This window comes from Orcinus orca, chromosome 10, assembly GCF_937001465.1.
Source record: "Orcinus orca chromosome 10, mOrcOrc1.1, whole genome shotgun sequence".
Lineage (NCBI taxonomy): Eukaryota > Metazoa > Chordata > Mammalia > Artiodactyla > Delphinidae > Orcinus > Orcinus orca.
The window spans coordinates 26,177,196-26,203,015 of NC_064568.1; the positions used below are offsets into that span (position 1 = coordinate 26,177,196).

The window sequence follows — 25,820 nt, forward strand, 5'->3', positions numbered from 1 at the left end:
CTTACCTTTTTCATCCTGATACCAACCCTATGAGGCAGAGCTTATCTTCATTGTAGAGACAGGGGAACTGAATGAATGAGTTTAGCATCTTGCAAAGGCATTTACTGACCTGCCCACAATCCCCAGTGATTGAAGGTGGTCCCTAGGGTGTAAACTCCCCTGCGTTCCAGGGTGCACCTGCCTTCAGGTTGTGGCTCCAGAGAAGTCCCTGGGCTTTGGAGAAGGCGCGGAGGAAGACAAAGGACAGGCAAGTAGATGGCAGCACAGGGATTCTACCCCAGGCGGCGGGATCTCAGAGCCCACTCTTTTTGTTTGGATGCTTTACCTCCTCCGAGGAAACGAAGGCTCAGGAGGTGAAGTCCCATCCTGAAATACAGCTAGTGAGCAGAGAGGCTTCGATGCCAAATGAGGTCTACTGGAAACATAGACCCAAGGTCTCCTACCACACTGATTACTCTCCTTTTCAAAAGGCCAGATCTACTGTTCTTTTCTTGGAACCAGAAGGAATAAAACCAGCTTAACGAACTCCCCGTTGGACTACAGCAGCATTTTACTGCAAATCTGCAGTGGACTCTGAAAGCATGTCTCTATCTGGACCAGGGTGGATAGTGCTTTCCATGACAGAGCCCCGATGTATTATGGGACTGTTAAGGTTAGTAAAAAGAACTGCTGATTCTGAGGATTTCTCCACTTTGGAGAATTCATGACAGCATAAGAATGAGAGGCCAGGGCTTCCCTGGTGGCGCAGTGGTTGAGAGTCCGCCTGCCGATGCAGGGGACACGGGTTCGTGCCCCAGTCCGGGAGGATCCCACATGCCGCGGAGCGGCTAGGCCCGTGAGCCATGGCCGCTGAGCCTGCGCGTCCGGAGCCTGTGCTCCGCAACGGGAGAGGCCACAACAGTGAGAGGCCCGCGTACCGCAAAAAAAAAAAAAAAAAAATCAGAGGCCACTCTGTGCCCTGGATAGTGCTGAAGAAAGCAGTCCAATCCAGCCGCTATCCCGAGAAATCAGAGGTGGATGTGGGGAGAACTCATGCCTGTTGTCCTTCTCCCACTCCCAGCCCACTGCCTAATGGGTGTTAGGTCAAAGGCCAGGATGTCCTCCACTCTATCCCGCACCCACCAAGATCTTGTCAAAATGCTGATCTCATCACGTCCCTCCTCTGCTTAAATCCTTCAGTGCTTTCCCTTAGCTTCTTTAGGATAAAGACAGAATTCTTGACCGTGGTGCCCAAGCAGGACACCACCCCCCCCACCCCCGCCGGCTCCAATAAGCAGCGACACCTCTCTCAAAGCCCCCCTCACACATTATGTGCTACATACCCATCCTGTCTCCTGCCATCTGAGAGCTCTGCAAGCCTGCTCTCTGCCTGGGATACTCTCCCTTCCACCATGTTCTTGTGAAATTCTGCGCTGTCTTGAGGCAGATTCAAGCTCCTTGACTTTCCCCTAAGCAGCTCGAGTTCCCCTGATAAGCATTCTCATAGAATCCTGTGTCTTTGTTGCACACAGTGTAACTGGGGTATGATTATTTTACTGTCTGTCTCCTCAATAGAATGTAAGCTTCCTGAGGTGGGGTGTGTTTCTGCTTTCGCTATTGTATCCCAGTGCCTGGCAGAGCAGTGGGTATACAGGAGGTCCTGGAATGACGGAATCAACGAATGAACAGCCCTGGGCTCATAAAGCAAGGTCAGGGTGAGAGACTGGGAAGACTGTGCACTTATCCTTTGTTCTCTCATTGTTCAAGCTCACCAGGTTCTATTGCTGTAATTCTCCATTATCCAGCCAGCACTGTATGCAATAACTTTATTAAGGTCAAAGAGATATCACAATACAGATTTATCCAACAGGATCCAGAAATGGTTTATACATATCATCTAAGACACACAGCCGTTTTGGGCTAAGATATTTCCAACATCACAGATCACACAATGAGTTTATACATCGATAATGACTTTTATCTGGAAATACAGATGCTCAGCTTGCTCTCACTGTTGGGCCCTGGCATTTCAATTGAGTTAAAACAAACAGGCGAAGATTAACATTTTCTTGATAATGAATACATTCTGGGGAATATTTAATGAGAAATATTTAATATTTAATGACAGAAAGGAAGTCATTTTTAATTTATGGGTAACATTCAAATCAGACTTTGTAAGTTGAGCTGAGACTTGAGAATTTTTAATAATTGGATCTAGGACATATTAGCTTTACAAATAAACAGGATTTAAAAGTTTAGCTAATAGTGTAGTTTCCACAGACTATCCTTCATAAATCAACATGTTAGCACACTATCTTGACTATGGTGTCTGATACCTACATCTCCATTATTCTAAGGAAACAAAACTCCATCCACACTCATAGTTATTGGGCCCATTGTTCATGGTCCATAGCATAAAAGCCACAAAACACCATAGAAAGTTACAAGAATGTAAATATTTAGCTAACTAAATAGCATAAATATTGGGCAATTTCCATCTACAACACTGAATATCTACTAATCAGGGAAAAACAAAAACCCCAAATCTTAGTTACAATGCATTCAGAATTGGATAAAGCCAGAGAGACAAATTTGCAAGTATACAAAGTAGTGAATATATTTCTTTAAACGTCCATTTAACAAATACGTGGTACAAACTGGAAAATTTTCATAAATACAGTTCAAATGTTCATTTTGTGAGAAAATGCTTATTCATGCACTAAATCATATGAGCACTGATTCATCAAATAAAAAAAAATACAGAGTAATTGTCTGAAAGCAATACTTAGAGACTCACAATTCTACAGGGTCTGCAACTAAAGAATAATAATACATGCACGTTGTGATGCACCAAACAGTATTAGAGAAATCAGTAAAATGCCTTTCGCGTCAGAAATCGTAAGAAAACTCAATGCTGTTTAATTTACGTTATGCATATTACATACCAGAGACTTTAAGACAAAATGCTTCTACTATCTCAACACGCATACAAAATGACCATAAAAGTATCTGTGTATATAACAAGGTACTCTCCAATCAGCCACCTTGATGAATCATGTATCTCCTCATGTCATCTCATCTCTAAGTACCATTCATCACGACCCAGGCCGTGCTGCTTTAATGAGGACTACAGATCTCTTATTTACATTCAACACTCCCTGAATTAATAACTGATTGAAACTCTTAAAAAATTCTCCTGCCACTGACATGGAAGGTGGTGAGGCTGTCTTTGGAAGAATGCCAACACTACCCTGTTAAATCTGATTGGTAAAAGAAGCAGGGCCACCGGGCTGTTGGCCAAACTCATCCGAGGATGGCCCCAAACTCGCCTGCTGGTTGTACCCACTGCTTGATCCATAGCTGTCTTGGTTGTACCCGCCTTGGTTATAGCTACCGGAGTGTCTCTCCACTGGGTCTGAAAGGTATCTCTGGCTCGAGGAATGCCAGCCGGTCTCCTTGAAAACAAACCAGATGTTTCCAGCCCAGAGAATAAAGTTCAAGAATCCAAAGACCTGAAGGAGGATCAAAGCAAGTGAGTTGATAGACTGGACAGAAACCCCAGAAAAATCTCAGTTTCAGAAAAATCCTTCACAACACAAAAGGTCACTTTTCACCTCAATGTGGAGGCCTCTCCCAATTTCACATTTGGAGTCTCTGTTTCATTTAGAATATCTGACTTTTCATGAAGGCTTGCTACAATACATGTTAGGCACTGCATAAAAGGCTGTATGTATATCCATTCATTTAGGCCAAGAAGGTGCTATTATTACACCCATATTAAAGATGTGAAAACTGAGGTTCAGCAAAGATAAGGATCTTATTCAAGGTCACATGGCGTGGTTAGTAGTAGACCTGGGACACGCCCTGTTCATCTAACTCCATAGACAGAGCGCCTACCTAATCCATCACTACCTCCCCAGATGAGGTAATCCTCATGGTGTGTAAGATATCTTCAGGGGACACAGGGTTGAGTATTTTCATTTTAATGATGGTGCATTAATTTATAAGGTTACCTTCACTTTAATGCTAGAGTTACTACTTTTCCATTTATTGAAATGATATAAATAAAATGAGTCAACCTAACAAGTATGGAGTGGGCTTCCCTGGTGGCGCAGTGGTTGAGAGTCCGCCTGCCGATGCAGGGGACGCAGGTTCGTGCCCCGGTCCGGGAAGATCCCACATGCCACGGAGCGGCTGGGCCCATGAGCCATGGCCGCTGGGCCTGCGCGTCCGGAGCCTGTGCTCTGCAACGGCAGAGGCCACAGCAGTGAGAGGCCCGCGTACCGCAAAAAAAAAAAAAAAAAAAAAAAAGTATGGAGTAAGCAATGGTACAGGTGGAATGCAGATAAGCACACGCATGGTAGTGTACACAGAGGTTGTGCTTCTTTGAATAATTGTACTTTCTGTGCCTCTCACAGTCAGAAGTGAATGCCCAAACCACCCTCTGAATAAAGTTAAGGTTGCAGAGAGGTATGGAATGTTTTCTCAAGAACTGAATATGAGACTTTCCTATGGAAACTCCTCTCACTCTCCAGAAGGGTGTCCTTGGTGAGCCAGAGGACCGGGTATCACCTCTCTGGGGCCTGAGTGTTTGACGGAAGCAGAACTGTTTGCTTCTGTAAGAGGCCCAAACAGAACAGTTGTCCCCCAGCCTCTTCCAAGGCGGACTCGTTGACTGGGAATTAAGCAAGGCAGTCAGTTTTAACAGCCCGCTTTTGGAGACAGACAATGATAGTGTGACACAAAGCTGTGATGACATTAAAGTACATTTAATAGCCACTCCAGCACGATGGTGTCCAAACAAAATGGACTTGGGCAGAGGCCATAGCTCTGGAGTAGGCTTCTAGAAGTCCCTTGCAGTGTCAAAATAATTTATCCCTTATTTGTTGGATGGTGGGATGCTTCAGAGTGCCCTGGGGGTGGGAGTGGCAGGCTAGGTAGTCAAGATGAAGGACTTCGGGGGCTTGAAACATGGGCTCCAAACTTCAAAATTTTTGCAGCAAGTGGATCAGGACACACTACCTGAATCTCAGTCTTGGAGCCATCCCCTCTGGCTTTGGAATTCGAGTGGCCTGGGCTCTGCAATTTTTTGCTTTATGATTCTGGACAAGGCAGTTAGCCTCTGAACATCAGCATTTTTTAAATTCTATGAAATGGAGACAATTATTCCTTCCTTGGGGAATAGTTGTGAGGATTAAAGAGGATGTGTGTGAAGCAGCTAGACAGTGCTGGACACGTTAGTAAATGCTTACTGATTGCTAAGCTATGCTATGAATCACTTTCTAAAATATTTCCATGAATTGTATTCAGTTGACTCTTTTGCTGAGGCATAAACTGAAGCAGGGCTTTGCGGCCATATTCTTGAGGTGTCAACAGCCAAAACCGAGCATCTAGGCGGCTAACCAATCGCATTGAAGACTGGGTTATCCAGACATCCCTCCCTCCCTTCCTTCTTCTCTTTCCCCATCCCATCCTTTTGTCTTCCTTTAACCTTAACTGAGATTTATTTAACATAATTTTGTGCCATGTTCTAGGCTCCTTGCTGAGGGAGATACAAAACACAAATAAGGTACTTATAGTATCATAGTTGCATGATCAAAATGAATTAGGTAATCACTGACACAACTCTAATTTACATATAGGACGTTTTAACCATGTGTACAATAACTAGGACACTTTCCATCAAAGGGGAGAGCTTGATTAAATTACACCTCTGTAAGTATAAGTTGATATATGAGTAGAAAAAATGATCTTGGAATCTTTTCAGATATGAAGGGATGGCTCTGCCCAGGGCTATAATTTTACCTGTTTTCTATTCCTTGGTCCCTCCCTTTCCCCTGATGCTACTTTGTTTCTAAAAAAGGGATGCTCGAGAAGAGCCTAGAAATTAGGGAAATGCAACTTAAAAGTAAGTACATAAACAAGGCATTGCCATGGGCCTATTTAGGAGCAGTGATGTCTTTATCGTCATCACAGAGGTATCACAGATCTCTTGCCTGGCACATTTTAGGGGCACATGAGCCCTCGAATTTGTTCTTGCCATTTTGTTGCAACTGAAATCAGAGTAGGGATTTTGATTCTAGCCTCGATGTGGGACAACAGAAAGAGAGACTGAAAAACACAGTACATAACATGAGAAAGAATGGAGAGAAGACATCTAGATTATCTGAGGACATGTACCATCATTGCTTCCGTGAAGCTGGAGGAACAGAAGTAGACATTATGGATGGTTCGTCCGTTTCTGGTACTTGTGACCCAACCATTATACCCCATATAGACATTGGTACCAGAAGTGGGATACAAAGAACGGATTTTAGGGATACGAAGACTGTTTTGCTTTAGCCAGTTTAAATGGAGTTTTCTCCCACTAGGAACTGGAGCACACAAACACAGATCCAGAACGATAACAGCACCAGACCTGCCCTTCCACACACGATGTGCTTTGCTTTCCATCCATTCTTCTTTTGATTTTTAAGACACACGTCACATTGTTTCTCATTCAAAATTTGCATCTCCTAGTCTAAACTTATTAGAGACATCAGAAGCAGAATTAAATGGACTGTGCAGGATGTCATAATTTACTAGAAGAACTAACAAACACACTGAATGATTTTATCTTTCTTCTCTTAAATTCTGAGATCAGGGTTATAATAACTTTTATTAAGCACTGCCTGTAAACAAACTACAGAAGTAGTGGAAAGTATTTTAATGTACACCTCAAACTATTCATCCATAGCTGTGGCCAGAAGTAAATAAAAATTACTGTGAGACCCTAATATATGGTTTATTTCAATGTTTACTATCTTATTACTAAGGCAAGATGCACAGTGAAATCACCAGCAGCTGATTAGCCACACTTTTTCCCTTCTTAAATGCCTTCTCAGATTAAATTCCAGAAAGTTGTAGAAACATAAGTTAACCTTGAAGCAAAGATAATTAATTTTTAAGGGTGGCTAAAGAATGTCGATCCTTTATCAAACACTCTTTTATCAAACACTGAGCCCTCTATTATTCGGTAACTACTGCTTTTTGCTGCTACTATAGCTTCTGTTTCTCAGATACGGTTTCTTTCTTTGGAGTAACACAAGTTCTTATACTCATAAAATAAGAATCCAATTTAGTGGCCCTGCTATCTGTCAGGTGTTCTGTCTCCCTGTAAGAGCCATACACTTGATGATAATATTTGACTGTTCAACTAATACAGTTCGGCTTTTCCAAAGTTATCAAGCAACTAAATCAGAAGCATGGAGAAGATTAAAAAAATTACCATAACTATTATAGGTATTTTTTATACTTTGCATTTCTATCTGTACCCTGCTGGGTCTGCGTATTTTTCTCTAGACAATCAACTGGGTGTATTCTAACTATGTGTGGCTGGAACAGTGTTTTCTTTCCAGGAAACCTCTATGCCATCAAATATTCCTTTCAACTTCCGGCAGACTTCAGACTTAAGGTTTAGATTTTATATCTGCTTCTGGCTTAGAATTCTGACTTGACTGTCATCCAAGCAACAGCTGCCAGTACCTGCTGGGCTCTTATTAAGAACTCTTTAATTGGCAGCATTAAAGTCTATGGGTAGAAAACTGGAAGGCCAAAGGATCGTCTTGCCTGTGGAGTGAACTATCACCTTTTAGACTGGACTCATTTCAGAGGCAAAATTCCCCAGAAGACTCCTGAGATGTTTTTCTGACTCCTGTGACTGGCAAACAAAGATTTGGGAGGTAAAGCATAGAGGGAAACATACCACAGAAGTGTTTAGGCTGGACATCACAGGGCTGTGGACAGCCATGCACTTGTTGGACGGCTGTTTGCAAGCTGACATCAGTAACAATACTTCTTTGGGATCCGTAGCAACCTTGACATCAGACAGCCCTTTTGCCCAAGCTGATGAACCCACCAACCACAAGAAAGAAAAGACTACAGTGACGATGAAGTCCTACAGAGACAAAGAGAAAGATAAAACAGGAAGAGAAAAGTGAGTTCTAGAAACAAATTGATTCCTTTATACAACTCTTTGGTTTGCCTTTTGAAAAATTCCAAGACCCCATAGCATTGAAACCATGTTGAGAAACAAATAAAAGAAAGTTTTGTGATACTGTATTTATATTTCTAGAAAATAGACTTATTAAAATCACAATAGTAAAAATAACTTTTACTGAGCACTTATTATGTGAAGTATTATTCCAAGTTTACATGTATTAATTCATTTAATCCTAACAACAGCACCATGAGATAGATGCGAATCCTGTCCCCATTTAACAGTTGAGGAAACTGAGGCACAAAGAGGTTAAAAAAGATTCTCAGAGTCATGAGTTAGTAAGTGGGGTGGGGGGGCAGGATTCTAAGCCTGGCCGTCTGCTTCCAGGACCAGTGAGCTTGACTATTCTATACTGCTTTTCATGTCTGCTTTAAGGAACATTCATGTTTTTATTTAAAACAAGTACCTTAAGTTAAAAACACTGAGGTCCTGCTTAAGTTAAATACGACACAATAGAAATGAATCACTTTCCATAAACAAACTTTATGGCTGAAGTCAGGATCTATGTCCTTGGAGTAAATATGTTATTTTGGGGAGCTAATGCAACCCTTTTCCCCCCAGTACCATTTTATACAGAGGGATGGTATACTGTACTAAGGTGTCTCATATGAGTTAAAAGCTCAGTCTATCATCTATAGGCCTGGGGTTGAATCCTGACTTTGCTGCTTACTAGCTGTGTCCTTAGGCACTTTGCTAAACTATTAATACTTGAAGCCTCAATTTAACCCTCTGTCAATTGGGATAATAACAGTACCTGTCTCACTGGATGGTGGTGAGGAGTGAAAATGTGTGTGTTTGCCTCTTTTCCCCAGTGAGAGAGGTCAGCTCCATGAGGGCAGGGCCTTTGTCTCTTTTGCTTATTGTTGGGTAATTGGCAGAAGAGGTGCCAGCAACATTTGTTGAGAAAATAAATGAAAGAATAAATGAATATACAAAATGGTCCCAACTGGGTTCTATAAACTTCTGTATAGGAGCTTACCAGGTGGTAACGGTAGGATTAAAGACGACTTTTGTTTTATATAAACTTGTGTATTTTAAAACATATTTTATAATTAGACCAAATAAAAACAGCATGGCAATGTGATCTAGGCACTGATTGATTATATCAATGGCTCGCCCAGACAGAACTTCAGGTGGCCCTATTTGTCCTTACAGCAGCACCAGGATTTATAATTAGACCACATAATAAATGTCATTAGAATTGAGAGTTTTAGCATCAAAAGTTTCAGAAAGCAGCCTCAAGCCAAGTTTTCTATACCTGAGCAAAGTGTGACGATTTGGCACCTATGTCAAAATTCTAGCTAGAGTATAAATTAGCCTCAACTTTTTTTTTTGGTCTTTTGCTAAGCCTAAGTTTGAAGCTACATTCAGGGAGAGATGTGGGAGCAAAGCCCTGACTCCACTTTCCTCCCATTCTTTAATCTACCAAACCAGGTTCATTTTGCCCCATGCTCAGCAAGCCAAAAGCCCGACAGGCCTAGGACTGCAGCAAAGAAAAGATTTTTTTCCGCGATAGAGCCAAGCGCAGGGATGGGAGAACAAATCTCACACGCACCCCCCAGAAGGCGAGGGGCTGGTGGGTGGTGGGGTATTTATGGGATGAGGAACAAAGCAGCAGGGCGGGCAGAGGTGTGCTGGGCGTGGGGAAAGGTGATTGGAAAAAGGTGCAGGAATCCTCATTCTGCACAGGTGTCACGAGGCTACAGGCCTCTGCACGTGGCGTTTTCGACACTCTGACGCCAAAAGGTCACCTAGAGGACACTGGCGCATGCCCAGTTGAAGGGTTGTTGGTCCCATCCTCTCTTGACCAGCTCATCTGGAACTAGACACAGCTGACTCCAAGTTCCTTCTGCCTGGAGGACAGGCAAGTCTTAAAACAACCTTGATTAAGGAAGGCAGGTGAAATGGATTTAACCCACAGTTTCCCTCCAATTGGCCAAACCCAATTGGAACCCCATGTGATCCATGCAAGTCACCTCTTGGACATAGAACATGGTGGAAAGGGCAGAGCGTCCATCAAAAGCTGTCCCAAACTAGTGGCTGTCTTAGGAAACAGCTGCTGTCACATTAAATGTGCTGTCACATTTAGAGTGCTTCCTATATGCTAGGCACTCTGCTAACCACTTACAGACATCATTAGCCTTACAGCGAGGTACTGAGGTTAGCCCTGCTTTTCTTAGGAGGAAACTGAAACACAGGTCAAATACTTTCCTTATAACTAGTGCCTGGCTTGACAACTGTGCCGTATCATGAGCTCACCCTCACCCTCAGTGTAGCTGGATTCACTTTGCTAAGTCAGCTTTCAGGAATACCAGAATGAAGCTGTGAATCAGGGAACACAGAAAATGAAGCTGTGAATCAGGGAACACAGAAATCAAACAGCAAGATAGAAGCTCAGCTCACAGAAGAGCTTTGGATTTTTCGAAGAGAGTATCACTAAGCAGTGGCTGGATGGGATAACTGTCTGGGTCCACTCACAGATTTATTTCATTATTTCATTTGGAACACTAATAAAAGTGACACCTGACTTCTAGAGAATGTCTAGTTTTTAACACACTATGGCAGAAGATCATTTGATCTTCACAATAACTGCATGAGGGCGAAGACAATTATACCCATTTTACAGATTCAGGGAAGTTAAATGATGTGTCTGAGTTGTCATAAGTAACAGAGATTTGAATTCAGGACATTGGGCTCCATGTTTAATGAGTGGTTTTCCATTATGCCCAAGTGTTCTGAAATTTGGGCTACCTAATTGTGGAGACACAGACATAGCAATAAATAACACTGAGCTACAGAGGAAGAAATGCTTTCTCCTTCAGGATTCTCTTGTAATCTGAGTAGTAAAGGAGAAAGTCTCAGCTGGATGTTAATATGTCTCTAACACCTATTTAACAAATATTTAATACCTACCTATCAAAGAAAATTGGCCCCAGGCTCAGAGCCTTCAGGCAAACAATGGTACCTGGCTGGAATACAGTACTCTTTATTTTCTAATGATTCATTTCTATGTTTATCTTCTAATTATGTCAAATAATGCTGGATTTCTGTATCCAGGAGTGGTCCAGGAGTTTCTTAAAAAATAAATTTTATTGAAGTTACCAAATAATTTAAAGAACAACAGTAAATAATTTCTGGCCCACATGACAGAAGCAGGGCAGAGAATGTCTGAGGTTTGGAAAGATCTGCATGGCCACATCCTGGGCTGGGAACACTGAGACTCTAACCCAGTGCTATCTCATAGGCATAGAATGGGAGCCAGAGATGTGAGTCACATATACAATTTTCAGTTTTATAGTAAACACATTAAAAAAAAGCAAAAAGAGATTGGTGCAATTAATCATATTAATACATCATATGTATTTATATAATACAGTTCAATATATAAAAATATTATCATTTCATACATTATAAAATTATAAATAAGACATTTTACTTTTTTTGGTATTAAGTCTTTAAAACCTGGTATAATTTATACCTACAGCACATCTTAATTTGGTATTAGCTACATTTCAAGTGTTCAACAGTCACATGTGCTATGGGACAGCATAACACCAATCCACAATTAACAAGTGGAAGCACTTGTTGAGGGTCCACTGAAAGTGATGCCCTTTGTCTTGTTTTGGGTCACTAATGTCACAATTTTTCTTGGTACTTGAGTCTGAGATGGCCCTGGTAGCCATCTTTCAGCTTAGCTTTTACAAGGCCAGCACGCCTCTTGCATCTGTCCTGGCCTATAGGATTTCTTACGTAGGTTGATAGGATGGCATAATCCATTGCCCCAGTGGTCTGGTGGAGGACTGAAAGCAGATCAATGACCAAAGGGAGGCTTGGGTTTTTGGTACTGGCAGCCAAGGGAAGAGATGGGCCCACAGAAACAGCTCCACTAAGTGGGAGCTACATTTCAGCCTAGATGTAGGGGAAAAGTCTGACTTGACCCCTCTATTCTCAACACATGTGCCAGGATGGTGACTGAGTGAAATGGGATGAAATATGGAGTCCCATTTTACAGATGGGATAAATTACTTAAACCCAGCTTGAAAGATGCAGAGCCAGGATTCGGACCCAGGGAGTTCAGCTCCAGAATCTGTGTTTTTTTTTCTAAAATATTTATTGGAAGACAGTTGATTTACAATGCTGTGTTAGTTTCAGGTGTACAGCAAAGTGAATCAGTTACACATATACATATATCAGAATCTGTGTTCTTAGTCTATTATAAAAGCACTCTGTTGCTTTTAGAGGCCCATGATTTTATTGACTCATAATAAAAATTAAGTTGCAATATTCATACTTATGGCTATCATTTACAGAGCAGTTACTACGTACCAGACACTGTGTATTTCACGTATCACTCATTTAAGTCTCATAATAACACTTTGAAGTGGCTATTGTTGACCCCACTTTACAGATGAGAAAATCAATGTTCAGAAAGATCAAGTCAGTTGCTGGAGGTCTGAGAGTCACTAAGTTGCTGAGCTTTGTTTGCGACCAAGGCTTGCAGGGCTTCAAAGCCTGTGTCTCTCATCAGAAGGTGAACGTCATTATATTCCAAACCAGCTTTGATGGGGGGCGCACCGTGTGTCAGGCCTGAGGTTGATGTGCTTTACACGTTTAGCCTCAGTTCAGCCTAACCACAACCCTGTGGAGTAGTGTTAGTTTTTCTGTTTTACAGATGAAGGAGGAGGGCTTAGAGAAGGTAAGTGATTAGAGGAATTGGGTACCAAACTCAGACCTGACTCCAAATCCCATTGATTCGTTCATTCGTCCATCATTTTACTTGTCCCTTTTCCCAATCATATGTTCAGTATTGATTATTTTCCCACTCCGGGCTGGGTACTGTTCTAAAAATGGAGGAGGGGCTGGCAAACACTGGCCAAAGAACTGTTCCCGGCCCTCAGGTGGTTTCCATCTTTGCCCTTTCTGCACTGTCTGGGTTGTTTTATGTTATTACTGCCAGATACACTATCAGCTAATCAGGATCTTGCAGAAAGAAAGCTGCAGTGGATGGGGTTGTTCTGTTACAGGGGCTGAGTAATAATCAGTCATCTGGTTTCACATGTGAAGAATCTGGCTGACACTGGAGAATCAATGTAGGATTTCATTTCTTTTTCTCTTCAGTTAAATTTGATTATGATCGACACACTGCACTTTTTCAGTCTGTTCCCAGAGAACTTTATCAATTGATTTGTGGTTGTTCAGCTGTGGAACTGAGGCCTCCTGTTTCTTCTTGTTTTCTTTTCTTATGAAAAGAAAAAAAAATTTATGCATCTCTCCCTGTAGCTCAGTGAGAGACAACTGATTTCATAATCTGGGTGCAAGAAGGAGGTGTTCTTGGCTGTTTGGCGATCTTGGAGTAGATGGCAAGGTCTTCAGTAGCTTTCTGCAATGCTGTTGTAAATCACAGGTTAAAAACATTCCTTACAACCTGCTCTGAAGTCCAATCGATCCAGCCTAAACCTTTCATTACAAATAGCACAAACATTTCCAAACAAGTCCATAATAATATAAGAAAGTTAATAACTGCTCAAAATAAATGAATAGTAATAATGTTACTAGTAGTAGCTGCTATTGATTCAGTGTTTACTATAAGCCAAGCACTGTTCTAAGAACTTTACATACATTATTCTACTTTCTTCACCAAGAATTTGTGAGGTAGGTCTTATATATAGGTTTTTAGGAAAGAATCACCTAGTAGTTCACTCTACAGTCTTTGGAATCTGGTAGCCCTGGGTTCAAATCTCAACTCTTTCTAAGTAGCTCTGGGACCCTTTAAGCCTCAGTTTTCCAATCTGTAAAAAGGGGCAATAATAACATATTTTCATAGGGTTTTTGCTAAGGATAAATGAGTTAATTCAATAAAATGCTTTGCTCAGTGCTTAACACAGAGTAAGCCCTCAATGAATTCACACACACAAACACATATATAGGCAAATTCTATACATAATAATTAAATATATAACAGTATAGAAAAGTGTATTAGTATTATTCAGTGGGTTTTGATGGTCAAATTAGGTGGTTCATTCATTTATTCAACAAATCTCTAGTAAGAACCAATTAGAGGCCAGGTCTTAGGAATACAGTAGTTAATAAAAACAGACATGGCCCCAGTATTCATCCTGTTGGAGGAGAACAACTGACTCACATAACCACAGAAGAATGTGTAATTGCCAATGGTGATAATGGCTTTGCAGGAAAGGGACTTGGTGTTTTTAAAACAAACAAAAAATGCGTGTGGGTCACTGGCCAGTCTAGAGGGAGGGGGAAAGCTGCACAGACCTGGCTGTATCCAGGATTCTTTTAGGCTTGTCCCTTGGGTGGCTCTCAAAGCAGACTCATGTTGAACAATAAACACACTACCAAATGACTTATCTGGAAGGCCTATGAATTGTCGTGTAGAGGGAGCTTTGGGCTTCTCTTTACTACCTGCTTAATCTATGCCCAAGAAGGATGCATGTTGACATTGGTCAGGACCAAGAGGGAAGTTTGAGTGGGAGGCGGGGAAGCTTGCTTATTGGGAATTTTGGTGGCCCACATGTCTGCTGAGGCTATCAGGTTTCTGCACTTGCTTACCTGTAATTCTCTCCCTCTAAGAAAGCCAAGCAATAAACAGAGTGAGACCCAGGGGTAAAAAGATCTAGGATGGATCTGCTTATGTATCTAAATGTTGGCAGAAGCCTATTCCTGCCTTTCCGGACCCTTGTACTCTACAAGTTTGTAAGCCTAGGAAAACAACCAGGGATGCTACTGTTTCCAGGTGAGTTGCTAGCTTATGTAGAAAATGACACTCTTGCCAAATAGTTGGATACAGGTTTTGACACCTCTACCAGTAAGTACAGAAACAAGTAAGATGCCCAAGTCTTAGACCAGAGGTGAGGCAACTGCTGAAACCAGTTTAGATGTCTTAAAAATAATTGGGAAAAATCATATTTGTAGAGTTAGTCAAGGATAAGTCTGGAGATTTAGAGATGCTTATTGAGCATCTTATCAACCTTTTTAATTTTTATGTATTATTTAGCATTTCTAAAATATATTTGGGCCTGCCATTGAAGCAACTAGATGAAAATACTAAGGTTTAAGCAATTAACCAGCTTTGTCCACTTAACGTGAAACATCTGGGCATAGTAAACATATCTGGAAAACATCACGTCAGGTGGCATACAGATGAAACATCTGGAGGAAATGTAGTATATAGGAGACACGGTGGGAGGCTTGAAGTCAAAAGCAGCCCGATTTGAACTTCATCACTCACATGTACCTTGGACTACAATGTTCTTTCAATGTGTGAACAGATAGATAGGTCGAGAGATAGATATGACTTGGGAGTCATATGTATGTGATAGCACACACACACTTTTAAAAAAACAGGTGACACACAACTACTTTTTTTCCTCCATACAACGGCAAACAGTAGAGACATGGATAATTAAAATATCAGGCAATCCAAAGTAATTTCTTAAACTGTCTAAAAATTTAAGTTGCCCCACTGCCAACCTATATTTAAGAATGGATACGTTTTATAGGAAATCATTTCAAGTAAGCTACACTGAGAAATTGTGACTCTGAAAATGCTAGCAGACCTTTTAGGGGCCACCTTCCGAAACAAGTCAGCTCCTTTTTGAACCCTGCTCTGTGCTCTCTTGCTATCACCTTCCCTGAAACTGAAAAAAAAAATGCTTCTCTGGAATTACATAATATTAGAGTGGGAAGGAACTGCTGAGGAGATAAATCCAGGCTGTCAAATACTCCTTTGAAAACATAATCCTATTATTAACTTACTATTCTACACTTACTGAGATATCTCCAGATAGGACATGGAAGAATTGCTATGCACGGCTGGAAATAATACACAGACTTAGAAATTCTCTGGGCTTCAGTGTTGACATCTGTAACATGGAATAGGAGTGCTTACCTTACAGGATTGGTGCGAGGATTAAAATTAAATACAAATGTTAATCATGGAGACTGGACTATTTTCATTGTTGCATTTATGAAGGTGGTAAAGGTGATGTAACCTTCAATAGACATGGCCTGATTATGTCATGGTCAGTGATATTTGACAATGAATTCAGCTGTAATGACTTGCTTTTCCCCCCCTCCCCACTCTGTATTCTGATGTTCTTTCAAAAATACATTCACTCTGCTGAGGTTAAATTCATATGGCCAAAACTTTGTATTTTCTTAATACAGTCTAAAGCTCGAGTCAGTGGTTCTTTGTGGATAGAGCTTCAAACCTATTTGGCAACGACCAGGAGTGTGCCTGTCTGTGTGCGTGTGTGTGAATATATCATCCGGTTACAATACATGATAGAAAAGAACTGGGATAATTGTGTTAAGACACGAAAGGCCATTTGAAGAAGAAGGTCTGCCTGGGATACGTTGGTCACTGCTACATTCTCAGAAGGCACACAGTATGTGCTATTTAAATTCTGTTCCTATATTGACCTCATTCACTGGAACGTAAGTTCCTTGGGGATGGAACAGTCTTAGCCACCTGTGTCCCTGTGCCTAGCCAAACGTCTGGCGTGACTTCTCATCTATACCCACTGAATGCAAGAAGAAAGGGAAGAGACTTCACATTTGGCAGTCACCCAGAGTGGAAATCATTTGGATTTCAAAAATCTCACGTTTTGTAAATTATTTCAAAGGTATAAGAAACTCCTAACACTGGCTGCCTATAAAAAATTACATGACTGGAAGAAAGGGATGGAAGAAGGGTTTGGGGGGTTTGTTTTTATTATTTTTCTTTATATCTATCCCCCCGTATACCCTTTCAAATAACTGGATTTGAAAACTTTAGTATAATTTTAGAATAGGCATATTTTACTGGATTTGACCTTTGGCAATTGTGAGAAACTCTTCTGTTTAGGGGAATGATTATGATTATATTTCACACTTCCCTCCCACCGACATTTTTTTTTTTTTGCAAGTGAGCAAGCGGTGTTAGCACAGTTAGGTTCATGAAAAGAGCTGTTATTTTTCAAGCATTGCTTCTGCCTTCCTAGAATTGAAGACCCATTATTCTGTCATATATCAACCCATCTGTCAGCCTGCAACAGATGGTTAAAACGAAGAACTTCTAAAATACCAACGAGGAAATTATCCTGCACTTCACCATCCACAGCTTAAATTCAGCCTGACTTAAGAAAATTCCTTCGCCACTTCCCCGCTCACCATACAAAGTGAAAACGAGGGAAAATACTACATTTGAATTACAAATTAGAAGCCATTTCCCGAGAGGATGGTTATTGGATTCATCGATGCTGGCTTCACTCTGCCAGTTGGGGAGAAGACAGACCCGGGTTCGAGCCTCATTTATGCTGGTTCTCAGCTGTGTAGCCTTTGGTAGTTTATTTGACCTTGTGGGTCCTTATTTCCTCAACTGAAATAGTAGACAGTTAATGGCCTGTCTTAGAGAGTTACTGTGGGAATGAAAAAAGAATGGCTAAACTGTGGGACAATATCTTGCACAACTAGGTACCCAATAAATGATAGGTATTATTATTTTCATCATCAGTTCTTCCTTCTGTTCTTAGCCTATTTCTCATAAGTCTATTCCAGATGGAAGATTCTGTGTCTCTGGCAGGAAAGATTTGAGCAGGTGCCTAAGGACAGAAGGAAGGCAAACATGAAAAAGTGGCAAGGTGTGGATGAATCTGGGTGTGTGTCTGTCTGTAATGTGTGCTGTGTGCATAGTGTAACTCATGGAAACACAGTGTTGTTGTTTGGTGTGTGTTTGAGGTGAATGAACAGGGAGATGCGTGGAATTGAAATGTCATTGCCTTCTGCAGGAATCCGTTTTTTGTAAGCCTGAGGGGACCAGGGACTTCTGCCCAAACACTCCCCCAAAGAGTCATCATATGTTTTCCTGGTTTTCGTTTTCAGTCTGGATGAAATAAATATTTGTGATTTATACCCTGTCGAGGCATAAATATTAACGGAATCATAACTTATGTTTCTTGCTTTATTCAGCTGATTCCACTTATTTTTGTCAGTTCTATCATATTCCCAACATATAACTGTTCGAATGTAACGCTCACAGTTTTTTTGCAGTGCGAGTTTTGGGAAGGATAGCTTCCTTTTCCCCAGTGCTATTCTTTTCTAAGCACCAATGTGTGCGATAAGAGAGAATGGCAGGCCTGAAAGCTCTGAGAAGCAACGTGTGTCCAAGAGCTGCGCTTCTCCACTTTAGGTGCCACGGATCACCTGGGTATCTTGTTGAGATGTGGGTTCTGATTCTGGTTCAGTAGGTCTGGAGTAGGTCTGAGAGTTTGTACTTCTAACAAGCTTCCAAGTGATGCCAGGGCTGCTGATCCAGGGACAAACTTTGAGAAGCAGCGTCCTAGCCTATGTGGAAACTTCCTCCCTAAAAGTGACCCAGTCCACACCGGAATCCACTGCTCACCACTCCTGCTCTCAAGGGCTTTCCCGCTATTTGCACACATTGCCACCCTGCCTCACTTTCGTATAGGTAGGTCTCATTTTCCCACTTCAATTTTAAGATAACTTTCTTCTTATTTTCTCTCTTCCAGCATTTATTGAGTAATTTCTATCCACCAGGCACTGTGCTGAGTGTTAACCTCATTTAATTCTCAGTGATAAGGTAGGTACTATTATTACCATCAATTAACAACTGAGAATATAGAGGTACAGTGAGTTGAAATAAATTGCCCAAGGTCACCCACCAAGCAAGTGGTAGGCCCAGGACATATACACAGTTTGACTCCAGAGCCTGGGCCCTCAACCATTATGGCTTTGCTAAGATTATGTCTTATTGAAACTGTGTCAAATATATTTTTATACCTACTGCCACACCTAGTCCAGTATTATTTTTAATAGATATAAGCAGAGAGAGTAAAAATCTGTTATACAAATAAAGAAGAAACATGTATGCTCTTTTTTCCTTTTTTTCCTTTTTGCTTCCCAAACTGATGGCTTAATGAAACCTGTGGAGTTGAGTATCAGGGGGTTAGGACTAACATTATCATACGAAAGTCCAATAATAGGCACTTAGCTAAAAACTGCATATTATTAGAATCTGGTCTCGAGAAGTTATGCTATGTGGACACAATTTGACCTATGGTATATTAAAATCTGCTATAATGAGATCTCATTATATGCCATATTGTGTCCTGTTGATGAGAGGAAGAAATGAGCTGTTAAAAAAGTGAAGGTTCTACATAAGATATTCTTAGTCACAAAGAGGACCCTGATTCCACACAGATTTGCAGAAATTAGTTGAAGATGTAATAATCTCACACCAGTTTGCAGAGCTGTCCCTGCTAAGTGCCACTCATAATATTCTTTTTTTAAAGAGAAAAAAATCTTTTCCACTATTACAAAAATGAAGCCAAAGAGAAAGTGGGTTTTTATTTTGGAGCACAAAGAAAGCTGCACCCTGTTCTGGAAGTAACTATATAACACCCTGGTTCCAGATTTCAGGAACCACCCTCATTCCATTTACGCACCGTGGCAAACAGTATTGAAACTAGCGGAAAACACCTGGGAAATAAACATTTTGCAAGTACCTTGTTTTGATGATTTGGAGAGAATCTGAAAGCTAAATTATGGTACCTGTTAAAGTAACTGTGTGTAGCTTAAGGTAAAAAGAAATCCACACTTGCAATAATAATAACCTTTTAAAATGTGTTGGAAATATGAGTGAATCATGCACAATTAGAGATGGGGTCTAAGGTTTTTTTGTAATGAGAAAAATCACCAAGAGTGGAAATAATCTTTGATAAACCTTTCAAGTCTCCCACACTGAGGGCTGTCCTAGCTGTTGTGTATGCATAAGGTTGTGGGCTTGTGTTTGGAGGCCATGTATGAAACATACGGAGCTCTGAGCCCTGGAATTGCTTCCGTTCAGGGAGATGCTCCCACTGAGATGGACCATGTTGCTGTGTTGATGCTTTTTGGTTGGATGGAAGACCAAGTGCCTACAGGGTGGAAGTGTTTTATGTTTCTATATATCTTTCTTTCTTTTTTTTTTTCTATATATCTTTCTTATATGTGCGCACATGTTTTGTTAGTTTTTGCCTTTTTTTGTTTTTGAATTGATCATTGAATGATCATATGTCAGATGCACATACAGTGCACTCTGCTATGTTGTGGGCTTGGAATGGCCATCAGGTCTTTTTGTTTGTTTGTTTGTTTGTTTGGTTTTGTTTTAGTGACAACTCCCTGCCCCTACCTCACCCAAAGGTTTCAAAACAATGGTTCCCCACCTAGGGCTCCCTTGAAGCACTTTGTGAAGCGTCAATTTGGAACTGAGACCGGATGAGTCTTGTTTCTGGTTTAGTATGTAGCTTTTCTGACCATATTCAGGACAGTGGTAGAGACACACCCCTTGGAGGTCACTTCTTTACCATTTTCCCATCTCCTTCGTTTTCATTCTTTAGAGGGTCAGGAGGGCATAGGGATTAATTGCTATAGTTTTAAAGTCAGTGCTGGATTCTTCATGGCTGATTCACCGTGTGACTTTAGCCAAGATCCCTGAACCCTCTCAACCTCAGTTTTCCCATCTGTAAAATGGTGGGACAATACCTACCTCTGAAAACTTTTGTGAGGATTAACTGAGATGTCACACACGAAACACTCATTACAGGATGCCTGACTTTCATTAACTACTCAACAAATGTTGACTGCTAGCATTATTCCTTCCAGGTGAACTAGACACAGGGCAGAATTGTTTTACGAGGAGACATACTTGTCAAGAATGAGTTCCCAGAGCAGATCATTGGTGGCAGAGGTGCAGCCTTTCTGGAAGTGAGACTGTGGATGCTGGATGCCAACCCACTTGACTAGAATGAGAGCCACCCGTTGGCTTTCAGGGCCAGAGACTGGCTGAGTGGTAACTGAATCTAACTAGTTTTGACATCACTTTAATGAAAAGACTGACATTGGCTTCGGCTTCTTGGATGCTCAGCGGCAGTTGCCCAGCTGAATTCCTCCCTCTGAGGCACCTGTACTGCACTGTGCACCTGGCTTTTGTGGGTATTTCTTTCTACTTATTCTGAGAGCGACACTGCCTTTTAACTCTCCACAGGCCATGCCTGATTTAGGATTTGTATTGCTACGAGCAAAGAATAGTTATTAAAGTATTTTTCTGAGTCACAGTTTCAGTTACCCCAAAGCACTTAATTCCATGAATTTGGGAAAAAAATGCAATCTTTCCCACAGATACTGTTGTGTTTGCTAAACCACCTGCGTTTTATCAGTACACATATTTTCCACAAGCAAGGCAAACTTTCTCACAATGGTGAGTCTGTCCTAAAGAGGTTTTGATTAACTTTGCTCATAAAAAAGTAGTGAAATAGAGAGCTTTCTTTTTCTAGCATTCACCAACGTCTTCGTTTCTAAATACAAAATGGATGCAAAGGCTAATTTCACCTCAGTTATTTGAGAGCACCTACCTCCATTGGGTCATATAATAGCTATTTATGAATTTAATGAATGGGAAGACCTTGCAAATGAAAATTCGTAATTCGTTTTTCATAATTTTAAATGGAACAGTCCTCTAATCCACACCACCCCTGCCATGCTTGGCATTCAAAACTAAAGAGAAATACCACAGTGTTCTTCCTTAAAATGATAGACAGCAAGTATTCTGTTTGTTTGTTTTTGTAGCTTAATACGAGGAACTAACCTCAAAAAGAATTTGAAATTACTTATTCACTTCAAGTGAGAACTAGAAAAATTATCTAGATAATCCAGGACAATTAAAAAAAACCCAAAAGAAACAAAAAAATCAGTAAACATCATTGATCATTCATTTACTCTTCCACCATGTGTCACGTGGGCTCCTAGACCCTAGAAATATAGGAGCGGACAAAAGCAGACAAAAATCCCTGCCTTGTAGAGTGTACTTTCTTGTGGAGGAGACAAAGAACAAGGTAAATAAGTGAAGTATGTAGTGGTCTGAATAGTGGTGAGTGTTATGGAGAAAAAATAATGCAGGGAAGAAGGAAAGGAAGGGCTGTGATGGGGAGGTGGATGCTGAAATTCTAGCTGGGGTGGCCAGGGAAACCTTATTAAGAAGGGAGGTTTTGAGTAAAGACCTGTAGAAAATAAGGGAACCAGCCACATGGACATCTGGGTAGAACTTTTCAGGCAGAGAGAAAAGCAGGCACCAAGGGCTCCAAGATGGGAGAGAGCCTGGTGGGTTTATCAATCTAGAAAAATGGAAGCTTGAAGTAATTCACTTTAAATGAACAGTGGTTCTTTACCTTGTTAGGGACAGAGACCCTTTATAAGGATGTGATAACAAATGTACATGTATTGCTCCAGGGAAATTGGATCTGGTGAAGAATGAGGAGGGGAAGTACGAGACTGTGGTCACATTGTCAAAAAGAAGTGACAGGGCTTCCCTGGTGGCGCAGTGGTTGAGAGTCTGCCTGCCGATTCAGGGGACACGGGTTCGTGCCCCGGTCCGGGAGGATCCCGCATGCCACAGAGCGGCTGGGCCCGTGAGCCATGGCCGCTGAGCCTGCGTGTCCGGAGCCTGTGCCCCGCAATGGGAGAGGCCACAACAGTGAGAGGCCCGCGTACAGCAAAGAAAAAAAAAGAAGTGACAGTAGTCTGAATTAGGGAAGTGTCAGTTGGATTCAAGCAAAAGATAATGAGATAGATTTAATGGAGTTTAGTGAGGGATTTGATTTAGAGGTGGAGAGAAGGTGTCATAGTAAGTATCCAGGTTTCTGGCCGGGAAGATGGGAAGTCCATTTACTGGGTACCCAACTATGAGAATCTATGATTCCAGCATATTTCACAATAGCAAATTCTACCAGCTCAGTATGTTGGCTTGGTAGACCTGCCCTGCTGAACCCAGTAAGTTTTGGGGTATGGGCGGGTCAGGCTCTTGGATGGTCATTTAATCAAGATACAGGTTTGGGATCTGTTTACCCCATTAAAATTATATGAAAAAAAGTACTACCGGGCTTCCCCGGTGGCGCAGTGGTTGAGAGTCCGCCTGCCGATGCAGGGGACGTGGGTTCATGCCCCGGTCTGGGAGGATCCCACATGCCGCGGAGCAGCTGGGCCTGTGAGCCATGGCCGCTGAGCCTGCGCATCTGGAGCCTGTGCTCCGCAATGGGAGAGGCCACAACATTGAGAGGCCCGTGTGCCGCAAAAAAAAAAAAAAAAAAAAAAAAAAAAAAAGTACTACCATATTTCTAAATGTTCTCTTTGAATAGGGATGATTCAGGAAAACCTCTCATTTATTCATTTTAAAATCTTTTAGATGGGAGGCCTTCTGATGGTCAGTTCTATTACCTTAAGTTCTTAAGAGTTCTCTTTGAGAGCCCCTTTCTTGTTTATCCCTAAAATATGGGAGTTTGTGAGGTCATAACTTCCCTTTTCACTCCCCTCTCTCCACACTCCCATCCACAGTCATGACCTCCTCTGAATTTCAGATCCGCATCCCCTTTCTTTGCTACTAGCCGCATATGGATGTCCTACACTCCTTCAATTTAATTTGTTGGAAAAAGAAGTCCGTCTCTTTCCTGAACCTACTTCTCCATCTGCAGGTATCAGCTGGGGTGAAGGCAAAATCTCCTGTCACACGGGGAAGCCTTCCTAATCTCCTTCCTACCCCTGCCTTCCTGTGGGATAGTGTCGGGTGGTGACGGCCAGCCCAGGCCCTGGATCAGACAGATGTGGTTTCATTCCTGGCTCAGCCATTCACCAGCCATATTACTGACCCTGGACCTCTCTTGAAATGGGGATTAAAACATTTAGCTCACAGGGTTTCTGTGAGCTTTAAACGAGTCATGCATGGGAAGCCCTTGGTTTCCCGCCTGGTGCTCAAGAAAAGTTGCTCAAGAAAGAGATGATGTTATGTTTCAGCTCTTATTGCTTCCTCTTCAGACTGCTGCAATTGTCTGCTCTTCAGCCCCCCATCTCTAGTACCAGCATGTTATTTAATTGTTAATATAAACTTTTAAAAAACACAGGTTTGCTAATACCCTTCTCTGGCTGAAAACTTCCAACTGCATAGATAAGTGCATTAGAATTCATCGTGCCTTGGGAGTATTTTTTGGGGGGGCAGGGGAGGAAGAAGGGTCAGAGATCTTTTATAGAATTAAATCTATGCTCCATAATTAGGCTCATCCCACCTCTAATAACCTCAGGTCGTACTAATCCCCCACTTTTAAATACACTCACCGTCACTGACACATACCTACACTCACACATACACACTCCTTTCTGCTCTCTTCTGTCTGGCCCCTCACTCCACTTCTCTCCTCATAGAGGATGCTTCCCACCATATTTACCCATGGAAGCCAACCTATGTTCCCCTCTTTGACCTCTGCTCCTCAAAAAAAAACTTCCCAAGTTTTTCCAGTTGAAATCAATCCCTTGTTCGTTCTTTCTTCCTCATTGCTTTTCCCTCATTTGCTTTCCCCTTATTATAGCCCTTGGCAGAGTGAATCAAAGAACTCTAAAGCTAGGACTCTATATTTCAGCTTTCTCAGAACCTAGCACAATGTTTTGCACATAACGATTTCCCAATAACTGTTTGTTGAATTCAATTAGAATGATTTCAGTTTCTGAGAGCTAAATGTAAACATCCAGACAGCATTTAAGCATTGCGTTTCCCCAGCCACCTGCTGCTCCCTGGTTCACAGTTTACCTTACAACTGAGTGTGAGAATCCTATTTGCATAGCCATCTGTCTTACACATTGCCAACAGGCCCGGATTTACCCAGTCTTTGCATCACTACACCTTATGTTTAGTTCTCCCCACCAGTGAGCCTTTTGGGTGAGATTTGCCACCTGACAGTTTAGACCAGAGATTAAAAACCAGTTCATCCAGTTTGACTCTCTAAAAAACGGTATTGATTAGGGGCAGAGTGAATGTGCAAACGGGTCCCGGGTTTCTGAGGCACACCTCTGTCCTGGTCAATGTGTTTACCGATGATTGGGAAGAAGACTTAGCTAACATGTTTTCTATGCATGGGATACTGTGGTCTGGCCTGACATACTGTTAAGCAGAATGATAGCACAGTTTTAAGAAAATCAGACAGGTGCTTTTCGAAACCTGGAAAGTCATTCCAACTGAGAATTCCCTTCCTAACTCTGGGTGAGAGAAATGGCCAAGAACTTTCCAAAATTAGCACCGATTCCCTTATCTTTATACAAATTACCATCTGGTGTTTGTTTCACGTACTCACAGAAAGCCAACTGGAATAGAGTATATCAACTACCAGTAACATTTTATTCTGAAAGGTCCACCTGATATCAAACTGATGTATAAAGTTGTGAAATCTCTAAATCTATACAAGGGTGATGGCCTCTGTTGATTTTGTGTCAAGGAGAATCTTTTTAATCTAGTGTAGGAAGAGGCAGTGCATTACAGGCTCAGTTGGGGATTTCTCTAATGCAGTAGTGTGTCAGATGGACTACAGAGTAAAGGAAGTCATTTTACCTAAAGTTAAAGATAGTAACTTTATTGTCCCTAATATTTACTCAGATATTATGACACTCTGGATCATAATAAAGTAGGTGTTTATTTTCACAATCACTGTCCTAAAAATTATAAACAATTGGTTCTTATTGAAAAAGAGTTTAGTACAAAAGCAACATAAGAAGTTAACTTGAAGCCTTCTTTCAAAGCCTAGGCTTTGAGAAATCACAAACCAAACTCGTCATTTACCTTTACTCTTTAGCAAGTTTCTACATAAGATCTTCCTGACCCCCCAACAAAGAATGCCTGCGGCTGAAGATAACTTTACCTACCCAGAAAGCAGGAGGCCCAGACCTTCTGTCAGGTTTCCATGGGATTGATGATTCAATTTCCTTTGAG

General features: G+C 41.5%; 1 protein-coding gene across 2 annotated transcripts in view; it reads right to left on the reverse strand.

Moving 5' to 3' along the window:
• Window positions 1-1,791: 1,791 nt before the first annotated feature.
• Window positions 1,792-25,820, reverse strand: part of SYNPR (synaptoporin) — a 290,962-nt gene continuing 266,933 nt past the window's right edge. For both annotated transcript variants that reach the window (XM_004267984.4, XM_004267986.3), the window contains 2 exons: window positions 7,724-7,915; window positions 1,792-3,491 (listed from right to left, as the gene is read on the reverse strand). In XM_004267984.4, the coding sequence (XP_004268032.1) occupies window positions 3,234-3,491; window positions 7,724-7,915 (450 nt within the window). In that variant the 3' untranslated portion in view covers window positions 1,792-3,233. The remainder of the gene's footprint in view (window positions 3,492-7,723; window positions 7,916-25,820) is intronic.